Source organism: Arvicola amphibius, chromosome 5 (assembly GCF_903992535.2).
Source record: "Arvicola amphibius chromosome 5, mArvAmp1.2, whole genome shotgun sequence".
NCBI classification, from domain to species: Eukaryota; Metazoa; Chordata; class Mammalia; order Rodentia; family Cricetidae; genus Arvicola; species Arvicola amphibius.
The window spans coordinates 139,876,600-139,902,613 of NC_052051.1; the positions used below are offsets into that span (position 1 = coordinate 139,876,600).

Consider the following 26,014-nt stretch of genomic DNA (forward strand, 5'->3'; position numbering starts at 1 on the left):
AACACATGTTCCCCATGGGTAGGCAGGCATTGTGGAAACAAAAGACAGCTCAGAGATAGGCCCAACCCCTGTAAAGGGGAAATAAGGCAGGAGAGAGACTTCACAGTCATGTGGTGTTGGCAGATGTGGTCAGAAAGTACACAGCGCATGCCTGGGGCCCTGTCTGCACCCCCAGCTATATCCGTTCTTTCAGTGTTCACCTCAAAGAGCCTCGTGAGGAACTGTTAGTCCTGTATACAGTGTTAGGGCCTCCTGACAGGGTTGTAAGGGAAGATGCATTCAAGCTGAGGGCCGGAGGCTAGCGGCCCAGGGGTTCCCCGGCAGGGCAGAGGAGGGATTTGTTTACTGTTATAGGAGGAACTGCAAGGCCTTCTGCATGTGAAGATGCAGGGAACCCAGGCAGGCATCGGTAGTGCTATTGTCTAGTGCCCAGGGCTTCCCTGGAAGTGAGTCCTTCTCTCAGCAAAGTGTCTGGTATTGCCCTGAGCATGAATGCTGTGGATCTGTGTGCTTCTATTCTTTCTGCTTCGGACTTGGCCTTTTATTATTGTACATTTATCAGCCTTTTGCATTGTAATTTTTCAGTTGTACATTGTCATCAGCAGACCAGAGTTTTACATTTATTTGTTGCACGCACGCACGCACACCTCTCTCTCTCTCTCTCTCTCTCTCTCTCTCTCTCTCTCTCTCTCTCTCTCTCTCTCTCTCTCTCTGTGTGTGTGTGTGTGTGTGTGTGTGTGCGCGTGCGCGCGCGTGCGTGTGTGTGTGTGTTTGCAAGTACATATGCACAGTGCCTATAGAAGGCAGAGGACAACTTGCCTGGGTTCTTTGCCTGCCCATTTCAAAGCTGCTGCTTCCATAATCTAGATCACTTTCAACGATGCACTTAGCCTGGGAATCTGTTCAGAATGTGCTAACATGAAATAATAAAAGCATTCCCCTTGTACAACTTGGATTACTTTTTTCTATCTTGAAGGTACAACTTGTGCCCAGGTCAGGGCTGGCAACCATCCTCAATAAGACAATTAAAAGAACCAAATTAAAAGTGAGAAACAGAAAATGATTTATTCAATGTGGCTACATTGGGCAGAGGGGCAAAGAGATCCAGCAAACTCCCCAAGTCTGACTTTGGAGGTCCTGCAGTGAGATCAAAATTTATTTTTGTTTTATTTGTTTGTTTGTTTGTTTTTTGTTTTTTTTCAAGACAGGCTTTCTCTGTGTTACAGCCCTAGCTGCCCTGGAACTCTCTTTGTACACCAGTTTAAATAGAGGGCCAAAGATAGGACCCTCTAAGGAGTCCTGGTCAATGCGTGGTCCCACTGACCATTGACCCATCATTAGCCGGGCTTCAGTCTTATTTTATAAGGTGGTCTAATAAATTGTTGGAACTGTATAAAGTCTTTGGGGGACACACTTCCCCTCTGCCTGGCACCTTTTCCTTCTTCCAGCAGGAGATTCCTGGAGAAATTCTCATGAGGGATGTTGTTCCATTGTTCAGCAGCCTGCCATTCCAATCGAGAGACAAGTTTATCCCCAGAACATCCTCATTTTGCTGGTCCGTTCGTTACTTTACCTAGATTGATTAGCCACTTGGCTAAGTGTATTTGGTTCTGCAGGGTATTTTCTGTTGGGTGTGAGATAACAGTCTAAGTCAAGGACCAGGAAACCACATTTCACATTTTAATAATCCGAGGTAGCACACTCCTGCCATTTGTGTCTTGATGCTGCTCTCTGCCTGCGTGCGGAATCGAGCAGCTACAGTGGGACGTTGTGGCCTGAAAAGTCTGGTGTGCCCAGACGAACTCGGCTAAGCTGTAGTCTGCGTCACACTGGTCTCAGATGTTTCTCCAGAACTGCCCAGCTTCAGCTTGCAGAAACCTGGCTAATGTGATTAATGTTAACACTCTAATTATGCTTCGCAGAGCTTCCATGTGTGGGCAGTTTGTGCTGTGTGCATAAACATGCTATCTTGGTCTATTCTTGGAAATGATGGAGTTGGAACAGAAAAATGACATCAGTTGCCAGGGTCCTAATGTCTCCCCGTTAGGGTTTGAGGGTTTATGACCATTTTCCGAATGTTAGGGAAGGCTGTTCCTTGTGTGTGGAAAGGTTATTGAAAGGTCATCTGACCAGTGAGCAAGTGCCACAGGACCAGCAGGTTTCTTTCCTGCCATTTGGCATCAGTAGCTGGAGGTAACATTATGTAGCAGGGCCTAGCAAGAAAAAACAAATTTGCTGTCGTTTTGTTTTTTGTTTTTTAGAGACAGGATTTCTCTGTGTAGCTTTCGTTGTCCTGGAACTCGCTCTGTAGCCCAGGCTAGCCTCAAACTCACAGAGATCCTCCTGCCTCTGCCTCCCAAGTGCTGCCATTAAAGGTATGCACCACCACCGCCTGACTTAAAGAGCAAATTTTAATGCCTACATAGCATTAATTTTCGCTTATCCAGATGTCAGCCTTAAAATCGAGCAGTAATTGTTAACACTTCCTCGCTTGGGTGTGCTAACAACTTCAAGTGGACTTAAGAATGTACTGCTAAGGTATTATTTATGTTAATCTCAGTGCTTATGTTGTAGAAAATTTATTTTGTAGAAAACTTCATTTTTAAGAGATATACTAGATTTTAGACTTAAAAAAGAGAATAGTTTAAAAATAAGAGTATCTATACCAACCACAGGTTGAATAATTTTGAGGATCAGAAGCATGTTTCAGATTTTGGATTTTTATTTTAATCTGTTTTTTACTTTGGAATATTTGTACTGACTTTTTTCCGTCAATTTTTCAGACTGGGGATGCTCAATCTTTTTCTTTCCCTCTTGAGTACTTAGGCATTCTGGAACTGTGTAAACAGACTGTTCATATGCCATGGGAATGTTTGACTTGTAAGCATTTTTCTTATGTATGTACCACTAACTTCTGTTCAGTAAACATTTACCATATTGCATAGTACCCACTATGGATAGCATCAGTCATGAAAACTAAAACCAGTTTGTAGAGGGAAGGCTTCTTGGGAGAGTCACATACTGAAAGTAAGTGTTCTGTGAGGGATACTTTGAATTCAGACTCCAGCTCGGAGTTTGCTTGTTGAGGACCCGTGAACACAGCCATAAGATACCAGCCTGCTGTTAATGAGGACAGGTTTCAAAGTTAAAATCCCGAATGATTATTAGAGGAGAAATATTGAACTTGTGTCTAAGTGCAAGGAAGCAGAGCTGAGGACTGCACCTCACTGGAGAGGGATGGGGTTCAGGAACTCCAGGGTGGGCTTCTCAGAGGAGAGACTTCCCAGAGCATCCTTGAGAATGTGTGGGAGGAATGTGAGTGGGGGTCCAGAGCACGTGGATGTGGCACAGACACGAAAGGGATGTCAGCAAGGAGTGCCTGAAAGTGTGTGTGTGTGTGTGTGTGTGTGTGTGTGTGTGTGTGTGTGTAAGGGGGGAGATTGGGACTAGGCAGGGGGAGGCCCCAAGGCCTTGCTCTTTAAAGCTGCAGAGCTCTCTAAATGGGTGTAGGCAGAGGGGAGCCCCACTGTGCACGATTTGCCCCACAGCTGTGCAGTGTATAAGGGAAAAGAGGTCGTGACTGCAGAGACCTGGGAGACGCTAGGTGATTCTATTAGTCTAGAAAGGTCCTGAATGGGCCCCCCGGGAACCAGTGCTAAGGAAGGGTGCATCCCTGTCTCCAATCGCCAGAAGGGAAGCTTGGATTTTGTCCTGCACTTAAAAGATGGCCATGGAAGCACTCCCTTGTCTGAGTTCACATGCTTGGCCTCTTCTGTTCCAGGGCAATGGTGTACCTGTCTCCAGCCCCTCTGTGGACTGTTGAAGGACCTACAGCTCTACCCACACTCCTATGCATCTTGTATTTTCCTCAAGCATTTGCAAAATCATAAAGAGGCTATAGTATCTCATCCTGTGCTGGCAGAACAAAAGTCCTAACTTCTCGACTGCCTTTTTCCTCTCTGTCTCTGTATGTCTTGAACATGACTTACTCATCACAGAGAGGGCCAGATAATCAGGTGTCATTTCCAAATGCACAGTTTCATATTCACATAGAAAGGGGAGACACCTCACAGCAAGCAAATCTAACCAACCTGAGTCATGCCACCGACACCCTTAGGCGACTGTGGGTGGAGTTAGCACTCAGCTGGTTGTAAGTCCCATCTCCCAGTGCACAGCAAGCCACCGTGCTCCCATCCACTGGCTGGGGAAGGACAGTGCCTGGATGCTGGCTTTGTAGCAGGTGTTCCTTGAGAGCAATGGAGCTAGCTGGTCATGGCCTCAGTTGTGCTTTGCCAGGTCAACAGGGTGAGAGGCAGGCCAGAGGCAGGAGGTCCCTCATTGCTAGAGTGCCAGGCACCTGTGCGTTGTGGTATATTGCAGACCAGCTGAGACCAGTGTCTGCTCAGTTGCTGGAGGCCTGGGTTTTCTAGTCCTTCTGAGGCTTGTCTTGCACTTGCAGGCTTTTATGCCCTGGTTCCTGATTGGTGCAGGCTGCCTGCTCCCAGGGCCTTGCTGGTTACACCCTGGTATTGGATTCTACTGTCAGCACGTTGGGCAGGAGTGCCTCCATCTTGAGCCAGTCCGTTTCCCCTCTTATTTTTGTTCTACGTATTTACTCATGTCCTTTACATCCAGTCTGCTCAAAGTTAGTTTTCTCCTCATTAGCTCCGTCCTTCCAGCAAGGCCTGGCCCTCCTGTTCATCATTGCTGACCTGTGCGTCTCCCTTGGCTTTCTTGTCTCCGGTTTCTCTGTGGTTATGTCTTGTCAAACACAGTTTTCTGGCCTGCAGGATGCTGTTTTCTCTTGGTCTCTTCCTTGCTGCCAGCCCCTGCTTAGTCCTTCCTATCCAGCTATGAATGCTAATGTATCTTTACTCTCAGGAGGTCTTTTTTTTAAGGTCTTTTAAAAAAAACCCTCAGAAAACAAACGTCCTTACTTTCTGTGTATGTGCATTGACACAGTGTGGAGGTCAGAGGACTACATGCGGGGGGTCTCTTCTTTCCTCCACCATGGAGTTTCCAAGCGGCCATCATCATTACTTAATAATCACACGGGCCCTCAGCAGGTTCTTCTTTTTTTAAAAAAAAAAACAAAAAAAAAACAAAAAGCAAAAAAACAAAAAACCCCAACTTTTATTTACTCTGTGTCTTTCCATCATGCATCTCTATCCCACTCATTTCCCCATTACCTTTATATCCCCTGCTCTTGCAATTCCCCAATAAAATAAAATTTAAGAGAACAAAGGGGGGGACAAAAACAAGGAAAGTGTCGCGTCATGGAAGCTGTAGTGTGAGACGTTGAGTCACACCATTTGTCCATATATCTCCGTCTGTCTTTCCGGGTAAGTGTTGGTTGCAGAGAGTCACTGTTCACCCAGAAGGTTCTTATCCATCCAGTGTATTGATCCTACTGACCCAGATAGGAGTCCCTGCTGTGGCCCTCTCTCCTATGCCCCAGACCCCTCCCACCAGCCCTTCCACATCTGTTTAGATTGTCAACAGGTCTTTCTAGTGTTCTAGAACAGTTCCTCCAGAACATTGAGCAAATGTTCTACCACTGGGCTGCACCCCATCCCCGTCCTGTCCCCTCCCCATCCCCACGTGTAACTTGATCTTCTCTGTTCCTCACTCCACTCTTCTCCAGATCTTCCTTAGTTTCTGACTGGGAATTCCCTTCTGCCAGGTGCCCATGCTGAAGACTAGGGAAGGATGCTTACCTCGTCCCCTCCCGGTTGTCCCCATCCCGCCTGTCCACAAAGGCTCCCTGCAGCTCTCCACCATTGAGAACCCGCTAAACCCAGCCACCTTCCTTCCTTCCTTTACTTTCCAGCCAAGGCTGCTTTCTCTTCGTTGGAGTCCTGCAGGATGGCTCAGGTTTCACACCTGCAGCTGAAAATGACCCAGCCAGTTTGCCATATGTTAGTCACGTGACCCTCATCCTCAAACCTCCTGGTGACTTGTTACATGCATGCCAATCCCTAGCCCTTACCATGGAGCCCAGGCCTCCCAGTCTGTTCTGTGATCTTCCTTCTTCCTTCCCCTTCCTCCATAGAGAACTGCATGAAGGATCTGATTGGGCAGTTCCCAGATAGTGAGTATAGGGTTGGGCATCGGCCTTCTTGAGCATCCAGGGAAACTGAAACGCGTTTCACCAGTCGCTGGCAGCATTGGAGAGCAGGGATCTGGGCTGGGGATGGAGGCACAGCACCCATTGATGTTGATGTGAGCTGAGGAGGCTTTGTCAGGAGTTCCGCAGAACCTTGATGCTCTTCACAGCTTAAAGGTGTGCACCTGCACACCTGGTCCTTTCATATATAATAAAATCTAGAGCAGTAAACGCAGGCCAGAGAGTCTGGGGGTGCCATCTTGGGGATGGGTGTGGCACTTGATACTTGAAGGATGGATGGGTGTGAGCTCCAGCTGGTATGGAGGATCTGTCTGTCCCTGTGTCTAAGCCTTCCTACCTCGCTGCTTCTCAGCTCACCTTGCTCTTGCAGTCTTATATCTGTGTCTGGCATGCTCACACTTCTGACATCTGAACACTAAACAGTACTTGCTCTGTGCCCAGCACTTCAGCCTGATTGTTGCCCTGTAGGACTTACTGGTGTGTTCTAATAAATATATGCAAGTTACTGGCATAGTTCTTATGACCCAAGTATTTCTGAAAAAACAAGCTTCTGAGGGAGGATAAAAAAAAACCCAAACATTCCTTTAAGGAAACGCAAAACATTAGGGGTTAGATAGACCTGCAAGTAAATACTCTGTATTAGCTGGAAATGTTTGCCTTGGACCTAATGTTTAGAATAGCTCTGTTTATCGTTTCCTCCAACGCTGATGTCCACCAACTGGTAAAGGGGTCAGTGGACTAGGGTATAGCTCTAAGTGGACATTTCTCTGAAGTGAGAAGGGACGGACAGGCGAGTTAGCCGTGTATTGTGCTGGGTGTCTGCTGTGCTATGATGTGGCCCGCTTCACGGCAGGTACACAGAGCAAACCAGAGAGGTCTAGAAAAGAGGGCATGGGTGCTGGACAGAGCTAGCCACAAAGGGCACGTGGGACTGTGGAGAGTAGCATACCTGTTCTGTATCAACTCAGCTGTTTCTGTTTTTAATATTTATTTGAGTTTATGCGTATGTATGCATGTGCCCACTGCGGCCAGAAGAGGCTGTCAGGTCCCCTGGACCTGAGTTCCAGGCAGTTGTGAGCTCCTGATTCGGATGCACTCTTAACTACTGAACCATTGTTCCAGCCTCCACATCCTTTTATTTTTGGGAGTCTTACATAGTCCATGCTGGCCTTGAGCTCCCTCTTTTCCCTCCCAAATGCTGGGATTAGAGGTGTGAGCTATGATGTTTAGTAGTGTATCAAATATAAAACGCACTCATGTAAAACTTTACCTCAATAAACCTAACTTACATTTTTTTTGAGGCAGTAGATCAGCAAAGGTTTGATTTACATGTATACCGCATTCACATAGTTCACAAACTGAACGTGAAGGGGTCCAGCGGAGTCTTGTTCCCACCCCACACCCTAGGTCTTTTACATATCTTGAGTTTCATTATAAAAGCACGTGTCATTCAATCTCTATGGTCTCATCGTCTGTGTCTTGTTACCTGTAGTCAACTGCGGTATGAAAGCAATAGGTCAAAAGTTCTATTATGAGTGAACAACTCATAAGCAGTGTGATGAAATCTTGTACTGTCCCACCCAGGAACTGAATCCGTCCTCTGTGCTGCTGCCTGCCCACCGTGAGTCAGACAGTGCTTGGGAAGACTGTGGTGCTGTTGAACTGACCCTTGTTTTAGTAATGCTGTGTGGGATGCTGCCAGTTCAGACAAGCCATAGGAAGGCCGCAACACTCTCTCAGTGCCGTGAGCTCCTTAGCTTAAGACACATTCACAGAACCTTGAGGAGCGTGTTAGAACTGTTGTTTTATCAGTTCGTTTCTTACAGTGCTTCATTTGTAAATTTAACCCAGGAGGGTATGCACAGCCTGCCCTGCCCCTGCCTCTGGTTTGCTGTGAGTTTTCAGCTTCATAGTGGATTTGTGGGACTGTTCAGTTCACTTTGCGCTTGTGCAGGGTTTATTGAGAGTCACTGCTCGTCAGGGAGCACCTGCTTGTACAGAAAAGAGCACCACCACACAGGCCATCCGCCACACAGGCCTTAGCACTGTCCGAACAGTCCCGCATCCTTCGGGGGCACTTGGAATGCTCCTGGTAATAAAGTCTTGGGGTGGGGGTGTGCAGGGGAGACCTATCGTGTAACTGTGTAACTGGGCTAGCCCTAGGTAGACCAGTTCAGCATTTAGAACTTACCTCGTGAGGGGTTTCTGCCCTGGTGGTTCTCGGAAAGCATTTTGATTGAGTTGACGCTGTATGTCACCGTGGCTTGGGACTTACTAGGCTCCCTTTAGTCAGTTGGCATTCTGCTCTTTCTTGGTGGCTGTCAAGGGGGCTTCCTGAGCACTGATTGGCTGAGCATGGACCTTGCCTCGTTTTCATTTCATCCTGAAAGGCGCGTTGGTCACCCTATGGCAGTGGGGATGCATGTCACAAGAGTAGCCTTCAGGAAGTAGTGGAGTGACCGTCTCCAGAGATCAGCTGGTACCACCGCACCCGGCTTATGTGGCCTGAGGATGAACCCAGGGCTTGGTGCACACAAGTGAATGCTTTGCCAGCTGAGCTCCACCCTGACCTGGTCTTCGTTTTATGTTTTCCTAACCTGGCAGGTTGCTAGCTCTGTGAAGATGGACTCAGCAGGGCTGCTTCTAACCCACTGTCCTCTGAGGGCATCCCCACGGGTATTTCTTTATTAGAGTTTGCTTTGGTGTTAATATACTGAGAAAACATTAAGTCCATCACCGTAGAAAGAGTCCAGTCCCTCTCCCTGTGCCCTCTTGCTGTGCCGTACTGACACATATACTTCTGTGCTCTGATTCTGTCACTGAGAGACCTGTCCTACTCTTAGAAAGCAGTCTTGTGTCTTAGCTCCAAGTCTGTCTGATAGGTACAAGATTAATGGGAATCAGGTCTTGGCTCTTTAAATGCCACTGTTGAAACAAAACTATTTGCGGATGATTCTGTGCTTAAAGCTTTATCTGAAGTGAACATTTGTATTCTCGTGTTCTTTGGCTGTGTAAGTAGAGTAGGGTTACTAATGGTTTGCTCTGTGTAATCAAAAACTTCTGTGGTCCATGCCTGTAATCCTAGAGCTCAGGAGAGTGAGGCAGGAGAATTGTGCATTTGAAGCCATCCTAGACTACATAGCAGAAACTTCTCTCAAAAGAGAGCAAGAATTATGGGGGAAAGGCCTTGGGAGACGTCTCAGTTCCTTTTCTGTTGACCCAGGTGACTTAAAGCATTTAATTGGGCTTAGGGTTAGAATCAATGATAGCAGATGGCAGGATCAGCTGAGAACTCACATCCTGACACTGAGAATGGCACCTGAAAGTTCAAAGCTCACCCCCAGTGATAGCCATGCCTTCCGGTCTTCACCAGACAGGTCCGCCAATTAGGGACCAAGTATGCAAACAAATAAATACTTCAAATGACCCACGGGGGCCATTCTTCTTCAGACCACACACGAGACATGGCAGTTTATCTCAGAGGCAGAGCGTGCTTATTACTTTATTTTTTCTCTCCCCATAAAATATCGATTCTTTTATTGTTAACGTAGAGATGACAATTCTCCCCCTCGCCTTTGTCTAGGTCCAAGACTCTTCTGGGCACTTGTCAATCCTTTTTGTTTTATTTAGAAAGCCAGGCATGGTTGTGAACATTTTTAACCGTAGCACTTGGGAGGCTGAAGCCGCCTGAGCTAAATAGATATTCCATAAATAAAACAAGCCTGTCTCCCAGTCTTTCAGATGAGACACAGACATGCAACTTTGCTAATGTAGCAGAGGAATGAAGGAGGATTGCGTCTCTTCAGTTGCTCAGTGTTTAGTCCTAGGTTCCCTCGGCGCCCCACAAGGAAGACATGGCTATGACCTTAGTTCACAGTTGAGGGCATGGCTGTTGTTAGCTGAGTGTCTGCTTGAGGCCACACAGTTGTGAACCACAGAGACAGGGTTGCAATCTCCTGTGGTTCTATAGAGCCCGTTAAATAGGTTTGCTCGCCAGTTCACAGGTCATTGGTTTCATCAGATGAAGGTATTTCTTCATCGTGTGTACTGCTGATAGTTACGACTCTCACATGAGAACTGATTCTACACAGCCTGACTTAATAAAGGCTGAGCCAAACTGGTTCCATTCTGGAGAATGACAGCCTTTATGATATGGCAGTGTTTGGTTTGAGACTGCTTGATACTTGTCATGGCATCCGAGACTTTCTTTTCAGCTAAACTTCCAGTTTGCTTCAGGGTCCTGCACAGAGGGCATCTGACTAGACAACGGTTAACCTGGCCAGCGTGGAAAGCTGTGTGTGTGTGTGTGTGTGTGTGTGTGTGTGTGTGTGTGTGTTATTGGGATTGAACTAGGGCCTCATATGCTAAACAAGCATTCTACCGCTGAGCTATGTCCCCAACCTGGAAACTTCTATGAAAAAAAAGTAATTTTTACCAGTAGTTCTAAAGTATTTTTATCATGGCCGGGCAGTAGTAGTGCACACCTTTAATCTCAGCACCCGGGAGGCAGGGGCAGGTGGATCTCTGTGAGTTGGAGGCCAGTCTGGTCTACAAAGTGAGTTCCAGGACAGGCTCCAAAGCAACAGAGAAACCCTGTCTCGAAAAGTTTTTTTTTTTTTAAAGTATTTTTGTCATGTATATAGCTCATGTAAACATTCTCTCATACACATTAAGAGGCAGCCCACTGAAGGCACCCTCCAAAGTTCTGTGTTCCAAGTAACCACGTGGATCTCAGAGGGGTCTTGTGGTTACTTAATCGTTGATGAGCAAAGGTTTTAAATGTTTAAAATCAGCCAGTGATTTATCATGGCGCATTGAAAGAGGCAGTTTCCCATTTGCAGCAAATCCAGTGATGATTTTCCTTGGTAGTTACTGAAGTGGCTGCTGTTTTGCACACACTGCCTGCTCTTCAAAACAGCAGCTTTCATGAAAATAATATTTCTATAATGAATACCTAGGTATTTGGATTAGGTAAAAAGTGTAAGTATTTAGGGGGTGAAAGATTCTGCCCTCCTAGAATGAGCTGCTTCCTGGATGACCCAGCAGCACACTGTAATTGCTTCTTTTTTAAATGTGTATGAGTGTTTTGCCTGAATACACGTGTGTCCGTGTACCGTGTGCATGCAGTGCCTAGAGAGGCTAGAAGAGGCCATCAGATCCCCTAGGACTGCAGTTACTGACAGCTAGGAGCTGCCCTGTGGGTGCTGGGAATTGAACCCTGGTCCTTTTAACCACTCAGTGGTCCTTAACCACTGAGCCATCTCTCCAGCTCTGTAATTATATATTTTCAAAGAACTTTAGAGTTTTGGTAGTTTTTAACGCTGGTTTAGGTCAGTGGCAGGACTATTACTTAACACCAGTGCTGCAAAATGCCAGCTGAAGTACATCAGGTTACTTTGCCTCCACGGTCTTAAGGGGCCCTTTGCTCTCTCCTGCACAGCAAATGAAGAAGCACCCCTGCCGCCAGTGTGACAAGTCTTTCAGCTCCTCCCACAGCCTGTGCCGCCACAATCGCATCAAGCACAAAGGCATCAGGAAAGTGTACGCCTGCTCGTAAGTCTCACGTCTGCTATGGACACACAGGGAAGGGAAGGCGGCCACAAAGCCTCTCGGGTTTTCCCATTTCCTTTTGGTTTTTCCTCTGCTCTGGGGACTGGGCTGTGTACATATCGCCCGTATCCTTCTTCAGGACATTTGTTTCCAACGTCCCATGTCAAATGAGCAGCATTTCTTGACACACGTTTGCACTGTGTTCTGTTACTAAGTGGGAAGTGTTTGTTGTAGAGTGTAGTGGGCTTGCTTGGATGAGACACCTTTTGTACAAGTAAGTGGACCGTGTAGATTTAGGAATGATTTACTCAGATTCAGTGAAGGCTAAGAAGAGGGCCCATTTATACACTTAGTTCTAGCCCAGGCCATGAGCCATCTGGCTGCAACCAGTTAGAGACACTTTGACTGTTGGCTGAGATCCACCAAATGTGAGGGACTGAGGGACCAGTGTAAACTCATCCACCAGTAGTCAGTCCTGAATTGCCTCTTGGTATGAGATGAGCCAGCGCTGGTTATCGTTAGTGGAAAATCTGTGTCACCCACTCAACCCACATGCGCAGAGTGTGTAGCAGGTTAAAACTCTGCCCACAAGAGACCACAGAGGGGCTGGAGAGGTGGCTCAGCTCCCAGGAGCACTTGTTCCTGCAGAAGGCTTGAGTGTGATTCCTGGCACCTACCTGGTCGTTTACAACCATTATAACTCCAGTTCCAAGGAATCCAGTACCCTCTTCTGAATTCCTCAGTCACCAAGCACACATGTGGTGTACATACATATATGTAGGCAAAACTCACACATGAAAAATAAAATGAGCAAATCTAATTAAAAGAGAGAAACAGAGAGACCACAGAGCCAGAGTGGAATGCGGTTGATTGTGGTCAGAGTCAGGCCCCATGGACCTCGTGGTGAGGACATGAGGCTGGCCTTCAGACTAATGGGAACTTTCTGTGCCTGAGGTACTTAGGGAACATGTCCTAAGGAGGAGATCAGAGTGGGGAGGAACGGACGTGAGGTCTGTGTGTTGACAGTGAGAGCTCAGGCACACGGTGTCCGGGGCCGAGAAGATGGGAAAGCCTGGCATGGCCTTCCGTGACAGCAGCTGCCTTTTCTGTCTGGCTGGCCTTTTTTTTTTTTTTTTTTTTTTTTTTATGTTTTCCCCTTTTACTGAAAGGCAGTAAAATGAAGAGTTTTTTCCCCCAGCTAATTTTACTATTAGGCAAAAAACCTTATGAGAGAACCAGTTAGATGCATCAGTGAGTCAGAGTGCTTCATAAGCCTGACAACCCCTTTAAGGGTGACTTCACAGGGTTGTCCCTGGCCCCACACAGGTGCCGTGGCATGCACAGACAACACACACACACACTTTTTTTTGTTGTTTTATTTTTCAAGACAGGGTTTCTCTGTAAAGCTTTGGAGCCTGTCTTGGAACACATTCTGTATACTAGACTGGCCTTGAACTCACAGAGATCTACCCGGCTCTGCCTCCCAAGTGCTGGGATTAAAGACGTGCACCACCGCCTGGCTTTGGACTGTTTTCTTAGGAAAATAGTAAATTAAAACCTTTCCAGCAGATCATCTTTGTAGTGCACAAAATTTAAGTAGTTTACCTACCTCCAGTGGATAGCCTGCTTTCCTGCATTTTAATCTCCTGAATGAATAAGGATTTCCAGGTACAAATGTAAGTTGCATTTGTGCTTTGAGGAATCTTAGGCTAATATGGGTAAATTAGTTTAGGCTAACAGGGGTTCAGAAGGAGCCTCCTGCAGCCTGGAGAAGCTCTTATGTAAATTCTAAGGGCTGCTCTGAGTCACTGTAAGAAAACTTGGAAATTTTAATATTCTCCAGTTTTTTAAGATTGAGGCCATCTAGAATTACAAATTAAATAATTGCTTACACATCTGCCTGAACCAAAGTAGTGAGGGCACAGCAGAGGGCTAGAGAGGTGGCTCAGCAGTTAAGAGTTCTCGCTGCTGTTCCACAACCCCCGTAGCAACTCTAGCGCCAGGCTCCACCTGTCCTCATGTGACATCCACACAGACACAGAAATGGTTTTTTAATCAGCAGCTTTCACAAAGCCCGGGGGCAGGACCTCTTCACAAAAGGGAGCGGGAGTCAAAGCAGCACTGCTTGTTCTATGTGGGCCCCAGTGTTCGCTTGCCCTTCTGGGCGTCCCGTACCTGCTGTTGGCCAGGTCCCTCTGCAGTGCACATCCCTGGGCAGCCATAGTTCCCCTCTCAATCTTGTGCTCACAGACACTGCCCAGACTCCCGGCGGACGTTCACCAAGCGGCTGATGCTGGAGAAGCACATACAGCTGATGCACGGCATCAAGGACCCCGACGTGAAAGAGCTGACTGAAGGTTCCAATGAGGAGGAAACCGAAACCGAGATAAAGGAAGACTCCAAGGTCAGACATCTCAGCTGGTCTTCACTGTGGTGGTGCTGATGTGGGTTCCCTGATCATTCTCTCAGACTACATCAAGACTGAAATAATCCCTGTGCAGCCCATCCCAGCTCCCAGCTGCTCCTGAAATGTAACCTTTTCTAAGTTTTTTTCTGTTGTCCTTGCAGAAATAACACACAGGAGCTCTTCATATAATTCATAAGATTATACTTTGACTTAGGGAAGTTGTCTCTTCGTCAAAGAAGTATATTAAGCAGATGCTTTTCACTGGCTGTGGCAGCTGTTCAAAGTGACTCTGATCTCTTTGGAATGGTAAAAGATCAGATCCCACAACCGTGCCTTATTCTTCTCTGTGTAGGTAATGAGCCTCAGTCGGCTGGCTGTGTGTGTATGGCTGACAGGAGCCTGTGCATAAGGCATCGCGTGTTCTGCTAGTTGGAGTTACAGAAAGCACCACGTAGCAGTCACTGCTGGTTTCGGTGCCATGAGAAGTCTAGAACGTACTTGGGCTAAAGCAGTTTCTCAAGACATGCATTAGCTTAGTCCTTGAGTCTGCCCCTCATCCAGAGTTAGGCAGGTGTGGCACTGGGCCATCTTCCCCACAAGAAGTTAAGTGTACGCAGAGGTAGCTGCAGGTGTAGGCCTTCAGAGCCATGCCCAAGTACAGAGGAAGTGGAAGCCCTTGGGATTTAGAAAGCTAGGGGAAAGGAAAAGGCAGCTCCAGAGGGGACATGGTGTGACAAGGAGGACCAGGAGGACAATTACAAGGGGCAGGAGCAGGTACTGGGTCCACGGAGTCTTGTAGTAATCCCCTCTAGTCATAATGAAAGCATGTGCCCAAGTTCTCTCGTGAGGTGCTTTTACTCTGCCTCCCCGGGCCTAGTCTTCTGAACTTCTTGTCTCCGTCCACTCTGTGTCCTGTGAGCACACAGGCCTTGCTCCCGCCTGGGGCATTAGCACTCAGCATCTAGTGTCTGAACCAGACCCCCATCCACATATCACCTGTCACCGTGGCCCTTCATGACTATACCATGTCATCATTTGACCCCTGCCAGGGTTTTCTCCCAGGAGCCCTTGCCTTTGCTTTGTCCTCTGAGGTGTGGAAGGCCTGGGGTGCTGCTCCCCTGTGGCCCAAGACCATGAGCTCCTCATTCACTACTGTGTACAGTGACTCTGGAAGCACAGAGTGGGGGTGGGGCGGGAGGGTAAGCTGCAGGGCGGAGTCACATCGTTAAGGCCCCAGTCCCCCTGCATCCAGTGTCTGCTTTCCCGGCAGTCTCAGCACTGCTTGCCAGGCACTGAGCCCCCGCCTTCAGTTGTATCGTTTTTCTTTCTTCCCCCCACAAAGGCTCCCAGTCCCAAGCGGAAATCGGAAGAACCAGTTTTAGAGTTCAGGCCTCCCAGAGGAGCCATCACCCAGCCTCTGAAAAAGCTGAAAATCAATGTCTTTAAGGTTCACAAGTGTGCTGTGTGTGGCTTCACCACGGAGAACCTTCTGCAGTTCCACGAACACATCCCTCAGCACAAGTCGGACGGCTCCTCCTACCAGTGCCGGGAGTGTGGCCTCTGCTACACGTCCCACGTCTCCCTGTCCAGGCACCTCTTCATCGTTCACAAGCTGAAGGAGCCTCAGCCCGTGTCCAAGCAGAACGGGGCTGGGGAAGACAGCCTGCAAGAGAATAAGCCCGGCCCCGAGGACGAGGACGCCGAGGGCGCAGCATCAGACAGGAAGTGCAAAGTGTGTGCCAAGACTTTTGAAACGGAAGCTGCCTTAAACACACACATGCGGACACATGGCATGGCCTTCATCAAATCCAAAAGAATGAGTTCAGCTGAGAAATAGCCACAGATCTTCCACAAGAGAAGCCCTGTCACATAGGAATTGGAAACAAGACTTTTTTGTTACCAAAAGTTTGCAGTAAAACAGAGTTAACGGTACTGTCTGGGCTGTCGCAATATGTTCTCTGTCCCATCCCTCACCTCCTCAGATGTATCCCTCCCCATAAGTATTAAGGCAGTATTTGAGTTTTAAAGAGTTTGTATATATTTAAATAACTTTTTATACTCTTTGTTACATGTTTGTATCAGTATTTGGTGGAAAATGTTTTGAGGTTTTTTTGGTTTGTTTTGGGTTAGAGTTTTCCTTTTTTGTACCGTTTCTTTAAAGCAGAGTTCTTCGTAATAGGGGCAGTTCCTGAATTCAAACCAACCATTTTGTATGTTACAAATTTGAATGAGTTCAGTAATTACAGGCTAACATGCCTTTTTTAGTGTTTTTAATTTTTAGAACTCACCACATAAATTATAGGTGATTGTGGGTCTCACAGCACTGGCCACTCTTAAGTGTCTTAGCACCACACTCTGCGTGCCTGTTCCTAGCCACTGAGGGCTCCGAGGACAACAGCACCCAGGCGAGGGCGTGGCCTGAACCCTCCTGCACAGCATCCAAAGCAGCCCTGCCGATCCCTGCTTCCTCCAAAGTAAGAGAGGCCAGGAGTCCAGCAGGGAATGCAGGCGTACTTAATCCTCCTGGAGGAATGAGGAAGAAGGGATCCAGAGAGGGGAGAAAACAGCTGGCGGTTTTTCTGGGTGAACTTGCGAGGCTGACTCCCAGAGCATGCTGAGACAGGCTAGGAAAAGCCCGGCCTACTGTCCTAGTTGAAAGTCGTAGTTAGACTTGTAGCTCTCTAGTCAAGTTTTGTCATGTGACTAGCCAGCTACTGCAGAGACTGGTAGTTCCAGGATATCGAGTACTTCTCTGGCTCTTGACGGGAATAGAAAGGCATGGTTGACGTAACCCTTTGCTGTCTACACAGTTGGCGTTTCCTGTTCTGGGTGCTACTGCCAAATGTCCTGGTACTTAGAGCTGGGATGCACAACTTTACCGCTGACCTAGCAATGCAGCAGCCTGCCCTCTGCAATTGGCCACAGACGAAGCCCTGAGCCACCAGGCTTCTAGAGTTTCCGCACCCTCTCCCGGCCGCCTGACTGGAGCACTGTGGAGGTGCCCTCCTGTCACTTCCCTGGACAGTTCTCTGGGAAAGCTGTATATTTTGGTTATCGTTTTGTGCTTTCCGTTGCATTTTATATCTTGTATTTATCTCCAGATAGGTTTTGTACTTTTTTGTTTTGTTTTCCTAAGCCAAGAAATTCATTTGTGTATATAGATACTTGCATGCTAGACTGTAGTCAGCGTTCAGTTCCTTGGAAGGTCTTGCTGCTGTTGGGTGTGCTCGCCACATCCATTGTGACTGTATTCAACCCATTTCACATGTAAATAAATGAGGAACATCTGGCCCTTGAGCTTCTTCAAGAGAGTTATTGGTGGGTCTCTGACATCATGAAATTTGGGAAGTGACTCATTCCCAGGACAGGCTACAGAGTATTGCCGAATTCTTTCCACTCTGAAGAATGGCTTGCTCGTTCTCGCCAGTGGCCAGCTAGCTCCTCTGCCACTTTCTGTTGACTCCATCGGTATAATCCAAGGGTGTGCAAATATTCCTCAACTTGAAGCTTAATTGCTGTTCCTTGTTGCATCTGTGTTGCTTCCAGTTGTGTTCCTGGGCACTTTCTTGTGCTCCTGCGTTTGAATCTTGCAATAGGCCTGTGTGGTGGCCACGCAGGTCCGTACAGCCTACAGTCGGGGAAGTACAGTTGAGGGAGCTGAGTTCAGATTCAGCTCTTCGCCTGAGTCCTCGTAGCTGGTAAGTGGCTTTGCATATTAGAACCCAAATATTTTGCTCTCAATCTAGTACTTGCTCTTTGTGGTTATGTACATATTGACAAATATTCATTTATGCAACAAATAAAGTTATGTGCGAAGTACGATAGTCAAACTTTTGTTTGGGGCACAATGGGTTTTTTTTAGAAATTTTATGTATACTTCCATGCTTGTGTGTCTGTGTGAGTTTAGCACACGTGAGTCACACACAGGTGCTGCAGAGGGCAGAAAATTCAGGTCTGTGGAGTTGCAGGTGGCTGCACACCAGTTACCTGGCCTGTTGCCAGGAACCAAAGCAGGTTCTCTGCAGGAGCAGCAGGAACTCAGAGGCGCTGAGCCCCTCTCTGGCCCTGTACTACATTATAAGATAACCAGAACCGTTTGATAACATGGAATTGATATCTGTTAAATGTTTTATTTTGAAGGGTTACAAGAATGACTCTTTAAAACTCTCAGAGGTTCAAAACAGAAGCGACCCTGGTCACAAACCCGTCCATCACTCCAGTGCTGCACCCTGCGGGGAAACCTGGCCAGTCAGTGCCTCTGAGAAGGACAGCTTGGGGCTATTTCCCAGAATACAGCAGTGATTAGGAGTTGGAGTTTGTGGTACTCATGGAAGAAGTCAAGGACAAAATGAGAGGGCCCTGTGTTGGTTTAGTAGACATTCCAGAGTGGGAATAGAGACCCGAGGAAGTCAGGATGGACCATTCTTCACCATCAGTTAAATCGTGCACATTTAATTTACCACAGAATGCCGACCAAGAACCCATATGCTGGGACTCAGTCCCATCCATTACTCATTAGTTACTGCATGCCAAGAGTGGGCAGTTGAGAAAGAAGGCAGAGCAAGTAAATGATTTGTCCAAGATATATATTTTTTTCATTTTCTTATTTCCAGCGTCCACGATGAGTAGGCAGAAGGAGGTGTGACGCTCTCGTACCTGACCCCATTTCCCACTGGAACTGAAAGGGGAAGTTAAACGCCCCGACCTGGAAGTAACAGTAAAAGCAGTGTACTCTGTGTCATCGACCAGCACAAGTCGTGTGGTCCCCAGAAGCAGGAAGAGCTCTCTCCCCAATGTGCCCTGAACGCACCATGATGGCCATGACAGGAGTTATTGTGGGAGCTGTGGCGCTAGCTCAGTCTAAGGACTGGGCACAGCCGGGCAGACTTTGAGCAGGAAGGGGGTGGGAGTTCGTGCAGTGAGACACAGAAAAAAGAAGCCTGATTAGAAAGCTCAAGCATAGTGCATTTCCATATTTCTCCTGGAGGCTTTGATTGAATATTAAAGATGAGTTTTAGAGATACATTTTGAGACGGGGTTTTGTCTCTAGTTGGGTAACTTGGTTTTACCAGTAATAGCCACAGTGATACCAAAGGAATGTAGCAGCAAAATGATACAAAATGCGAAAAGGAAAGGTGAAGGCTTAGTCCACATGGCCACGTTCTCAGTAGATCTCATCCTCCTACAGTATGAGGACAGATGTACACTCCTGCCATGGCTTTGGCAGCAGCATTTCAGCGTCTCTGGGCTTGTGTGACCCCCCCCCCCCCCATCTCAGTGTCTGACTAACACTGAAATTTCTACTTGACAACTTGGGGCAGCTAGTGTGAATGTAAACTAGATTAATAGACTCATGCTGTGCCCACTTCGAGGGGGGAGTAAAGAAGATGTGCTGAAGAGCTCTATGTGACCCGTAGAGCGTTTAACCCAGGTCTGAAAACGCAGTGTGTCGGATGCGTGGGGTTTCTCATGCAGTGATGCATACAGAGCAGGCTGCAGATGGGATCTCTGAACCTCAGGTCTTCTGCTAAAACCTTGGCTCCTCTTCAAGCATAGTTTGACCTTCCTTAAGGGGCTCCTTTGACCCGCCTCTTCATACCCCCCTCCCCGTTAGTGCTCCACCCACCCGTTGCTGCTCCACCCCCCATTATCTCACACTATTAACTGAGTCAATTGTATGTATAATGGTGTGATTATATAACCTGCAGATGCACAAAGCATGAATGGGGATTCAAAGCCACCACAATGGAAAACCACTAAACCACAAAGGAAGACGGCAAGAGGAAGATACTGAAATAGAACTCCCAAGCCAGAAGACAAATAACCCACCGTAACCTCAAGTTCTTAACTATTACTGCCGCTTTGTATGCAAACTGATTATATCCTCCAATGAAGCAGCAAGCTGAGGGGCATTCTTTGGAAGCTCACCTGTATGCTGCCTACAGGAGAATCCCCTTTACAGCTACACAAAGACTGGAAGTGATGGGTATTCATCCGGGAGACATGAGAGGGGTGGGGATGCTTAAGGCAAAATAGACAAAGTCAAAAAAGAGACAAAAGACATCCTATGATTAATTCAGTTTGTCAACAGATTGTACCAACTATAAATGCAAACGCACCCCAGCACTGAGCTATAACATATATTAATGAAATGGTAATAGATTTAGAGGGAAAGATTCTTTATTACAAAAATAACAGGGGACTTTAATGCCTCATGGTCAACAAGGACCATTCCCAGAGCAACCAGTTAGGGAAACATTGGGCTTTTGTTACACTTTGGACCAAACAGACCTAAAAAAGGACATCCACTGTACATTCCATCCAGCACCAGCGGAATACACATCCTTTCGAATACTCAGGAGACAGTCTCCAGGACAGTTACTATGTTCGCTACAAAACAAGTCTGTGCAAGTTTGGAAGGACTGAAAACGTCAAGTGTCTTTTCTGACCACAGCGTATAAAGATAGTAATAGAAGTCTTGAAATGCTGGGTTAAAATTGAAAAAGGAAATCAAGAAGTTGGCCACATGAAAATGGAAATTAAGCCCGTGGGGCACAGAGCAGGTAGGAGAGGGGAAAAAGAGAGCCATGCATGCATCTCTGCTGTAGTGAGAACTTCTCGCTCCCAAAGAACTATCACAGCCCCCCAAACACTCATTCTGAATACGTGGGCCTTGATCCACGGGGCTTGGGCATGAGGTGAAGTTGAAACGTGGGTTCTGTCGGCCTTACCTGAGCCTTCTCTTTTTACGGGCACTTTAACCCTCTCCGCAGTCCTAGTGGGTTCTGGTGATTGTTTGAGTATGCATTCGAAACATCACACCTGCAAGCCCTGACCTTGGAAGGTTAAGGCAAGAAGAAAGCTGCTCGGTTTTAGAGTGATCTGGGCTATGTAGTGATTTCAAAGTCAGCCTATGCTGCACAGAGTGAGACCATCTCAAACAAAACTACGACCCCTCAATATATTAGGTGATGAAATTTTTATAGCCAGTTCCCCCTCCTTTTTTTTTTTTTTTTTCCTTCCTGGGCATCTGCTCACTTATGTTCTCTGTCTTCTTAGGTAGGAAGGGCAGATCGGGGGTGTCCAACATAGATCTTGTTTTGGTAAATTGTAAATTTCCCAGCAGAACATAGCATTCTAGAAAAGGCTTAACTTGAATGTCTTAAAATCTTATTTTAACTTTAAAGTTAATTAAAATCTATATGCATGGGTTTGTGCACGAGGTCAGTGCCAGTGGAAACCAGAAGATGTAAGACTCCCCAGAGCTGGACTCCTATGTGGTTGTAAGCCACCTGACATGGGTGCCGAGAATCAAACCCAGGTCTTCTGCAGAAGGGGAATATGCTCTTCCTAACCACTGAGCCTCTCCTCCCCTCCCCCCACCTCCGGTCCTTGAAAGGTTTAAAAGAGAATTCAGAAAAGGGCTTCACAAAGCCATACAATGGAACAAGGGTGTTGAAGCCTTTAGGGGCTAGCCAAGTGCAGGTTGATTCTCAGGCATGAGAAGACTAAGCAGTTTTGGGCAGACAGCCATAGAACAGGGCCCCTCAGCAGTAGGCATGGCAGGAGCAGACCATGTCCATTGTCAGGACCAAGGCACAGAAGAAGGCAGAGGCCGTAGTCAAAGGCACCTGTTTTCTTGCCAGCATGTATTGCATCTTTCCAGGTAAGGTGAAGATGGACCAAAGTACCAGCTCACCAGGTTTGTCCTGGAACCATACCCTTCCTTGCCCCAAGTGGATATTTTTACTTTGAGGAAACAGAACAGTGATTCCCAGAAAAACATCCTTTACCAGCTTCTAATCCGGCCCACATGGCTGGCCCCGAGTCACCACGTGACACTGTTTATACCACCGGTCTAGTTCACTGCCTAAAGGAACCACCATTCTGCTTGCTGCATCTGCAGCAAGTTGTACAGTGCACTGTCATGTCTGTCTCTAAACACAAGAACAACTGCCTCGTTTGCAAGACTGTGGGAAAATACCTTAGAGTCCCCCATGACAGACATTCCTCTCAGTTCCAGAAATTGTAGGCTTAGTCCAAGCTATTCTCTGACTTCATGTCATGCGAGGCCTAATCAGACCAGTTATTTCTGAAAACATCATGAGTGGTGGTGAACAGGGCAGGCACAGGTCTAGTGATTGGAGGGAACAATGTGAGGTTGGTAAAGGCCAACAGAGCCGAGCTGCACTAAGGAGCCTGCTGCGAAATGGATCTTGGCAGGAAACGGACGTGGACTACTCCTATAGATCCCTCACCAGGCACCCATTCCCCGGCTGTGACGCTGCTGTAGAAGCGGGGCATTTTACATGTGTCCATGCTGGTGGCCGAGACTGGTGGCTGCCCTTGTTTAGTTAGAGGGAAAGAGCCCGGTCCCCATTAAGGCTGGGGAGATGGCTCAGTGGTTGAGAGTGCTTGCTTTTGTAGAGGACTTGAGTTTGGCTCCTAGCACCTTATGTTGGGTGGCTCATAAACACCAGCTCCAGGGGGCCTGACACCCTCTCCTAGTCCCCATAGGAACCTGTGCTCGAATGTGCATAGTCACACACAGACACAAGCACACATATGTTTTTAAAGTAAAAATAAACTCTTAAAGGGACCTTGGGAGCCATCTTGGATGCTCACACTGTGGGACGCTGAAGTGTAAACTCAGTTGCCCTCTGAATAAGACGTCCACCGAGCAACACACCAATGCTGGCTGTTTCAGAAGAGACTCCTTGGGATAGCTGGACATGAAGTTGGTCCCCATCTCCTTCCCCACATCCTGTCTCTGGAAGGGCCTCCTCCCACCCTCCCTCTTCTTCACATCCATCCCTCACAGTCCTACCCGACCAGCTTGCCGCCATGCTCCCTCCTCTGCAAGGCAGCGCTCTCCCAGTTATTCCCTGGAAAGTTTCCCATATCTTTCTCTTTAGTTCGGTCTTCTCTGCTACAAGAGTTCTTCCTATTTCCCTGACTAAAATGTGAGCCAGCCAGAGGGCGGTTCTGATGCTCTCCTGAAATCCCGGCACTTGGGAAGGAGAGGCAGGAGGATCATACATACTGGGCTAGTCTGGGCCATTTAGCAAGATCCTGTTTTGAGGAATGAATGAATGAATGAATGAATGAATGAATGAATGAAGCATATCTGTCAGCTGGCCACACACCTGCTACACCAACCTCTCTCTTAGTGCTGTGATATTTTTCTCCGCAGCCTCACCCCTACCTGATACTAGTTGTCTATTTGCTAACTGCCTGTCACATTCCCGATGAGCCTGCTCAGCTTTCCCACGGCTCTGCTTGCTTCCTAATCCCAAATCCCATTCGTCTCATGTCCCCAGCCCAGAGCAATAGAGACCAGCACACTTTCTTCATCACGTTGACATGTACTATTGTCAGCAAAGACAGATCCTCGTTTTCCCCAACGCGCTCCCAGATGATGAGGTCTCGAGGCCCTTCTTTTTTTTTTTTTTTTTTTTTGCACAGCCAGCTCTAGAAGGAAATGACCTTGGCATTCCGAACACGGGTCAGCTGATGGCTGCCATCTCAGGAAACGATGAGGGCCTGTTGGCAGGAAAGGAAGGCAATATTTATTTTCCTGTCCTATTTTTGTGCCCAGTATGGTGTCTTGCATAAATCAGAGGCCTAAAATATTTTTGCAAAATGACTGAGTCCCCTTAAACCTCTACTAGTCATAATTTTAACTTTTTAGGAGTTGGGAGAAACATTGGAAGGACCTTAAACCTTTAATTATACAAAAGTGAGGTGTTTGTTTGTGGAGACTGTCTCCTACAACTAGGCTGGCTTTGAACTCCTGATCCACCTACCTTTGTCATCTCCGAGCTGGGATTCCAGGCCTGTGCCACCATGCCTGATTTATGTAATACTGCGGATTCAGCCCAGAGCTAGGCAAGCACTCTCCCAACTCAGTGATAGCCTCAGCCTCCATCATTCTGATTTTTGATGAGTGTATACCAGCAACTATTTTATGAATAAATCCATAGTTCAGGGACATGCTGTTTAACCATTCATAAATATTCAAATTAGCTAAGCTTCATCTTTTGTTTGTGGTTGTCTCCAGTTCCCTCTTCACATTTTGCTGTGGGGCACAGTACTTGGCGCTGAATCTAGGACATCATTCTTGTATAGAAGGCAACCAGTCTACCATGACCCTAGCCCTCTGTATACTTTAAAATAAAAGAAGACAGCTGGGCGGTGGTGGCGCATGCCTTTAATCCCAGCACTTGGGAGACAGAGGCAGGTGGATCTCTGTGAGTTCGAGGCCAGCCTAGTCTACAGAGAGAGTTCCAGGACAGTTTTACAGAGAAACCTTGTCTCGAAAAACCAAACAAAACCAACCAACCAACCAAACAAACAAACAAACAATAAAACAAAGTAAAAACTAGGGAGGTGGTTAGCAAGAATAAACCAGAAAACTAGCTGTAATATGGTACTTATGACGGAAGAGTTTAGATGTTTGTGTGTTTTGAACTCTAACTTCATTACAAGCACCTGTGGAAGGCCAGTGGTTCTATGATTTTTACAGATGACAAACTGAGCTAGCTTCTGATGGGGCTGGACAACAAGCTTGTGACCCCAGTTACTTGGGATAATGAGGAAGGTGGACAGCTTAGGCTTAGGCTATAGAGTGAGTTCAAGAACAGTCAGGGCAACTTGATAAGACTGTGTCTCAATATAAAAAGTAAGAGGGGGGCTCACTAGTAGAGTGTGCTTTCCAAATAGGTAGCAACCCTGCCAAAAAAGAATTTAAAAAAATTGAGCTAGCATCTGAGAACCTTGTCAAAAAAGAATTTAAAAAACTGAGCTAGCATCTGAGGGAGCTGGAAAGTAAGCCTTGTCCTGTGGATGAATGAACGTTCAAAGCCAGTGGGTCGTGCAGGAAGTGGCTGTTCTCGTGGGAGGGGGCCCAGGAGGGTTTCCTAGAGGAGCCAAGAGTGTCATGGAATAAGTACATACTGGGCTGTGAGGGGTGACATGCTTGCCACAGAAGCATGACAACCTGTGTCTGACCCTGGAGCCCATATAAGTGGAAAGGAGAGAACAGACTCCACCGAAGATGCCTGCTGACCTCCACGTGTGTTCACATGTGAATACACACATCACACACACACACGCACACACACACACACACACACACACACCTTTAATTATTTTCAGACAGGGTCTCACTATGTAGTCAGGCTGGCCTTGAACTCACAGATTCGCCTGCCTCTCCCTCCCCAGTGTTGGTATTAAAAACATGGACCACGATGTCCAGACATAAACACTATACTTTAATTTTTTTAATTTTATGTGCATTGGTGTTTTGCCTGCATGTGTGCCTGTGAGAGGGTGGGTGTCCGTCCCCTGGAACTGGAGTTACAGACAACTGTGAACCGTCACGTAGGTACTGGGAATTAAACCTGGGTTCTCAGGAAAAGCAGTCAGTGCTCCCAACTGCTGAGCCATCTTTCCAGCAATCCCCCCCCACCCACACTTTTTTTTTTTTTTTTTTTTTTTAAGAATAAGTAGGAATAGATGAATACAGCATCAGAGGAGGCTGGTGAGAAGGATTCTTTAGATAGGGTGACCCAAAAGTCCAAAGGAATCAAAAGAAGGACAGTGGAGACCGTGTGTGCATGTATGTGTACATGTATGTGTATCCTTCTGAGGCCAGACATACAGCCTGGAATGCAGGTACATGCCCTAAACACGTAGCTGGATGTGGAACCGAGTCTCAGCTACCCACAGATGTACTCAGGCAGTGTAGGCAAGGTGTGCGGACATGTTGTTCTTCAAGTGGGACGCAGCAGCTGCTATTTAAAGACAGCCTTCTGGAATGAGGCTATTTATCTTGTGATCAACACATTTTGTTTTCTTCAATCGCAATCAGCAACTGACATCATTTCCTTTCCCGGCTGTGTGTTCTAAACCTTCGCGTGTGGTTGTGT

General features: G+C 47.1%; 1 protein-coding gene across 12 annotated transcripts in view; it reads left to right on the forward strand.

Annotated features, from left to right (window-relative positions):
- Znf532 (zinc finger protein 532) overlaps positions 1-17,381 on the forward strand; it is a 108,075-nt gene extending 90,694 nt beyond the window's left edge. For 11 of the 12 annotated variants that reach the window (XM_038329905.2, XM_038329902.2, XM_038329907.2 and 8 more), the window contains 3 exons: positions 11,568-11,680; positions 13,928-14,081; positions 15,427-17,381. In XM_038329905.2, the coding sequence (XP_038185833.1) occupies positions 11,568-11,680; positions 13,928-14,081; positions 15,427-15,921 (762 nt within the window). In that variant the 3' untranslated portion in view covers positions 15,922-17,381. The remainder of the gene's footprint in view (positions 1-11,567; positions 11,681-13,927; positions 14,082-15,426) is intronic. The other variant, XM_038329909.2, reaches the window with a different exon arrangement.
- Positions 17,382-26,014: the final 8,633 nt, after the last annotated feature.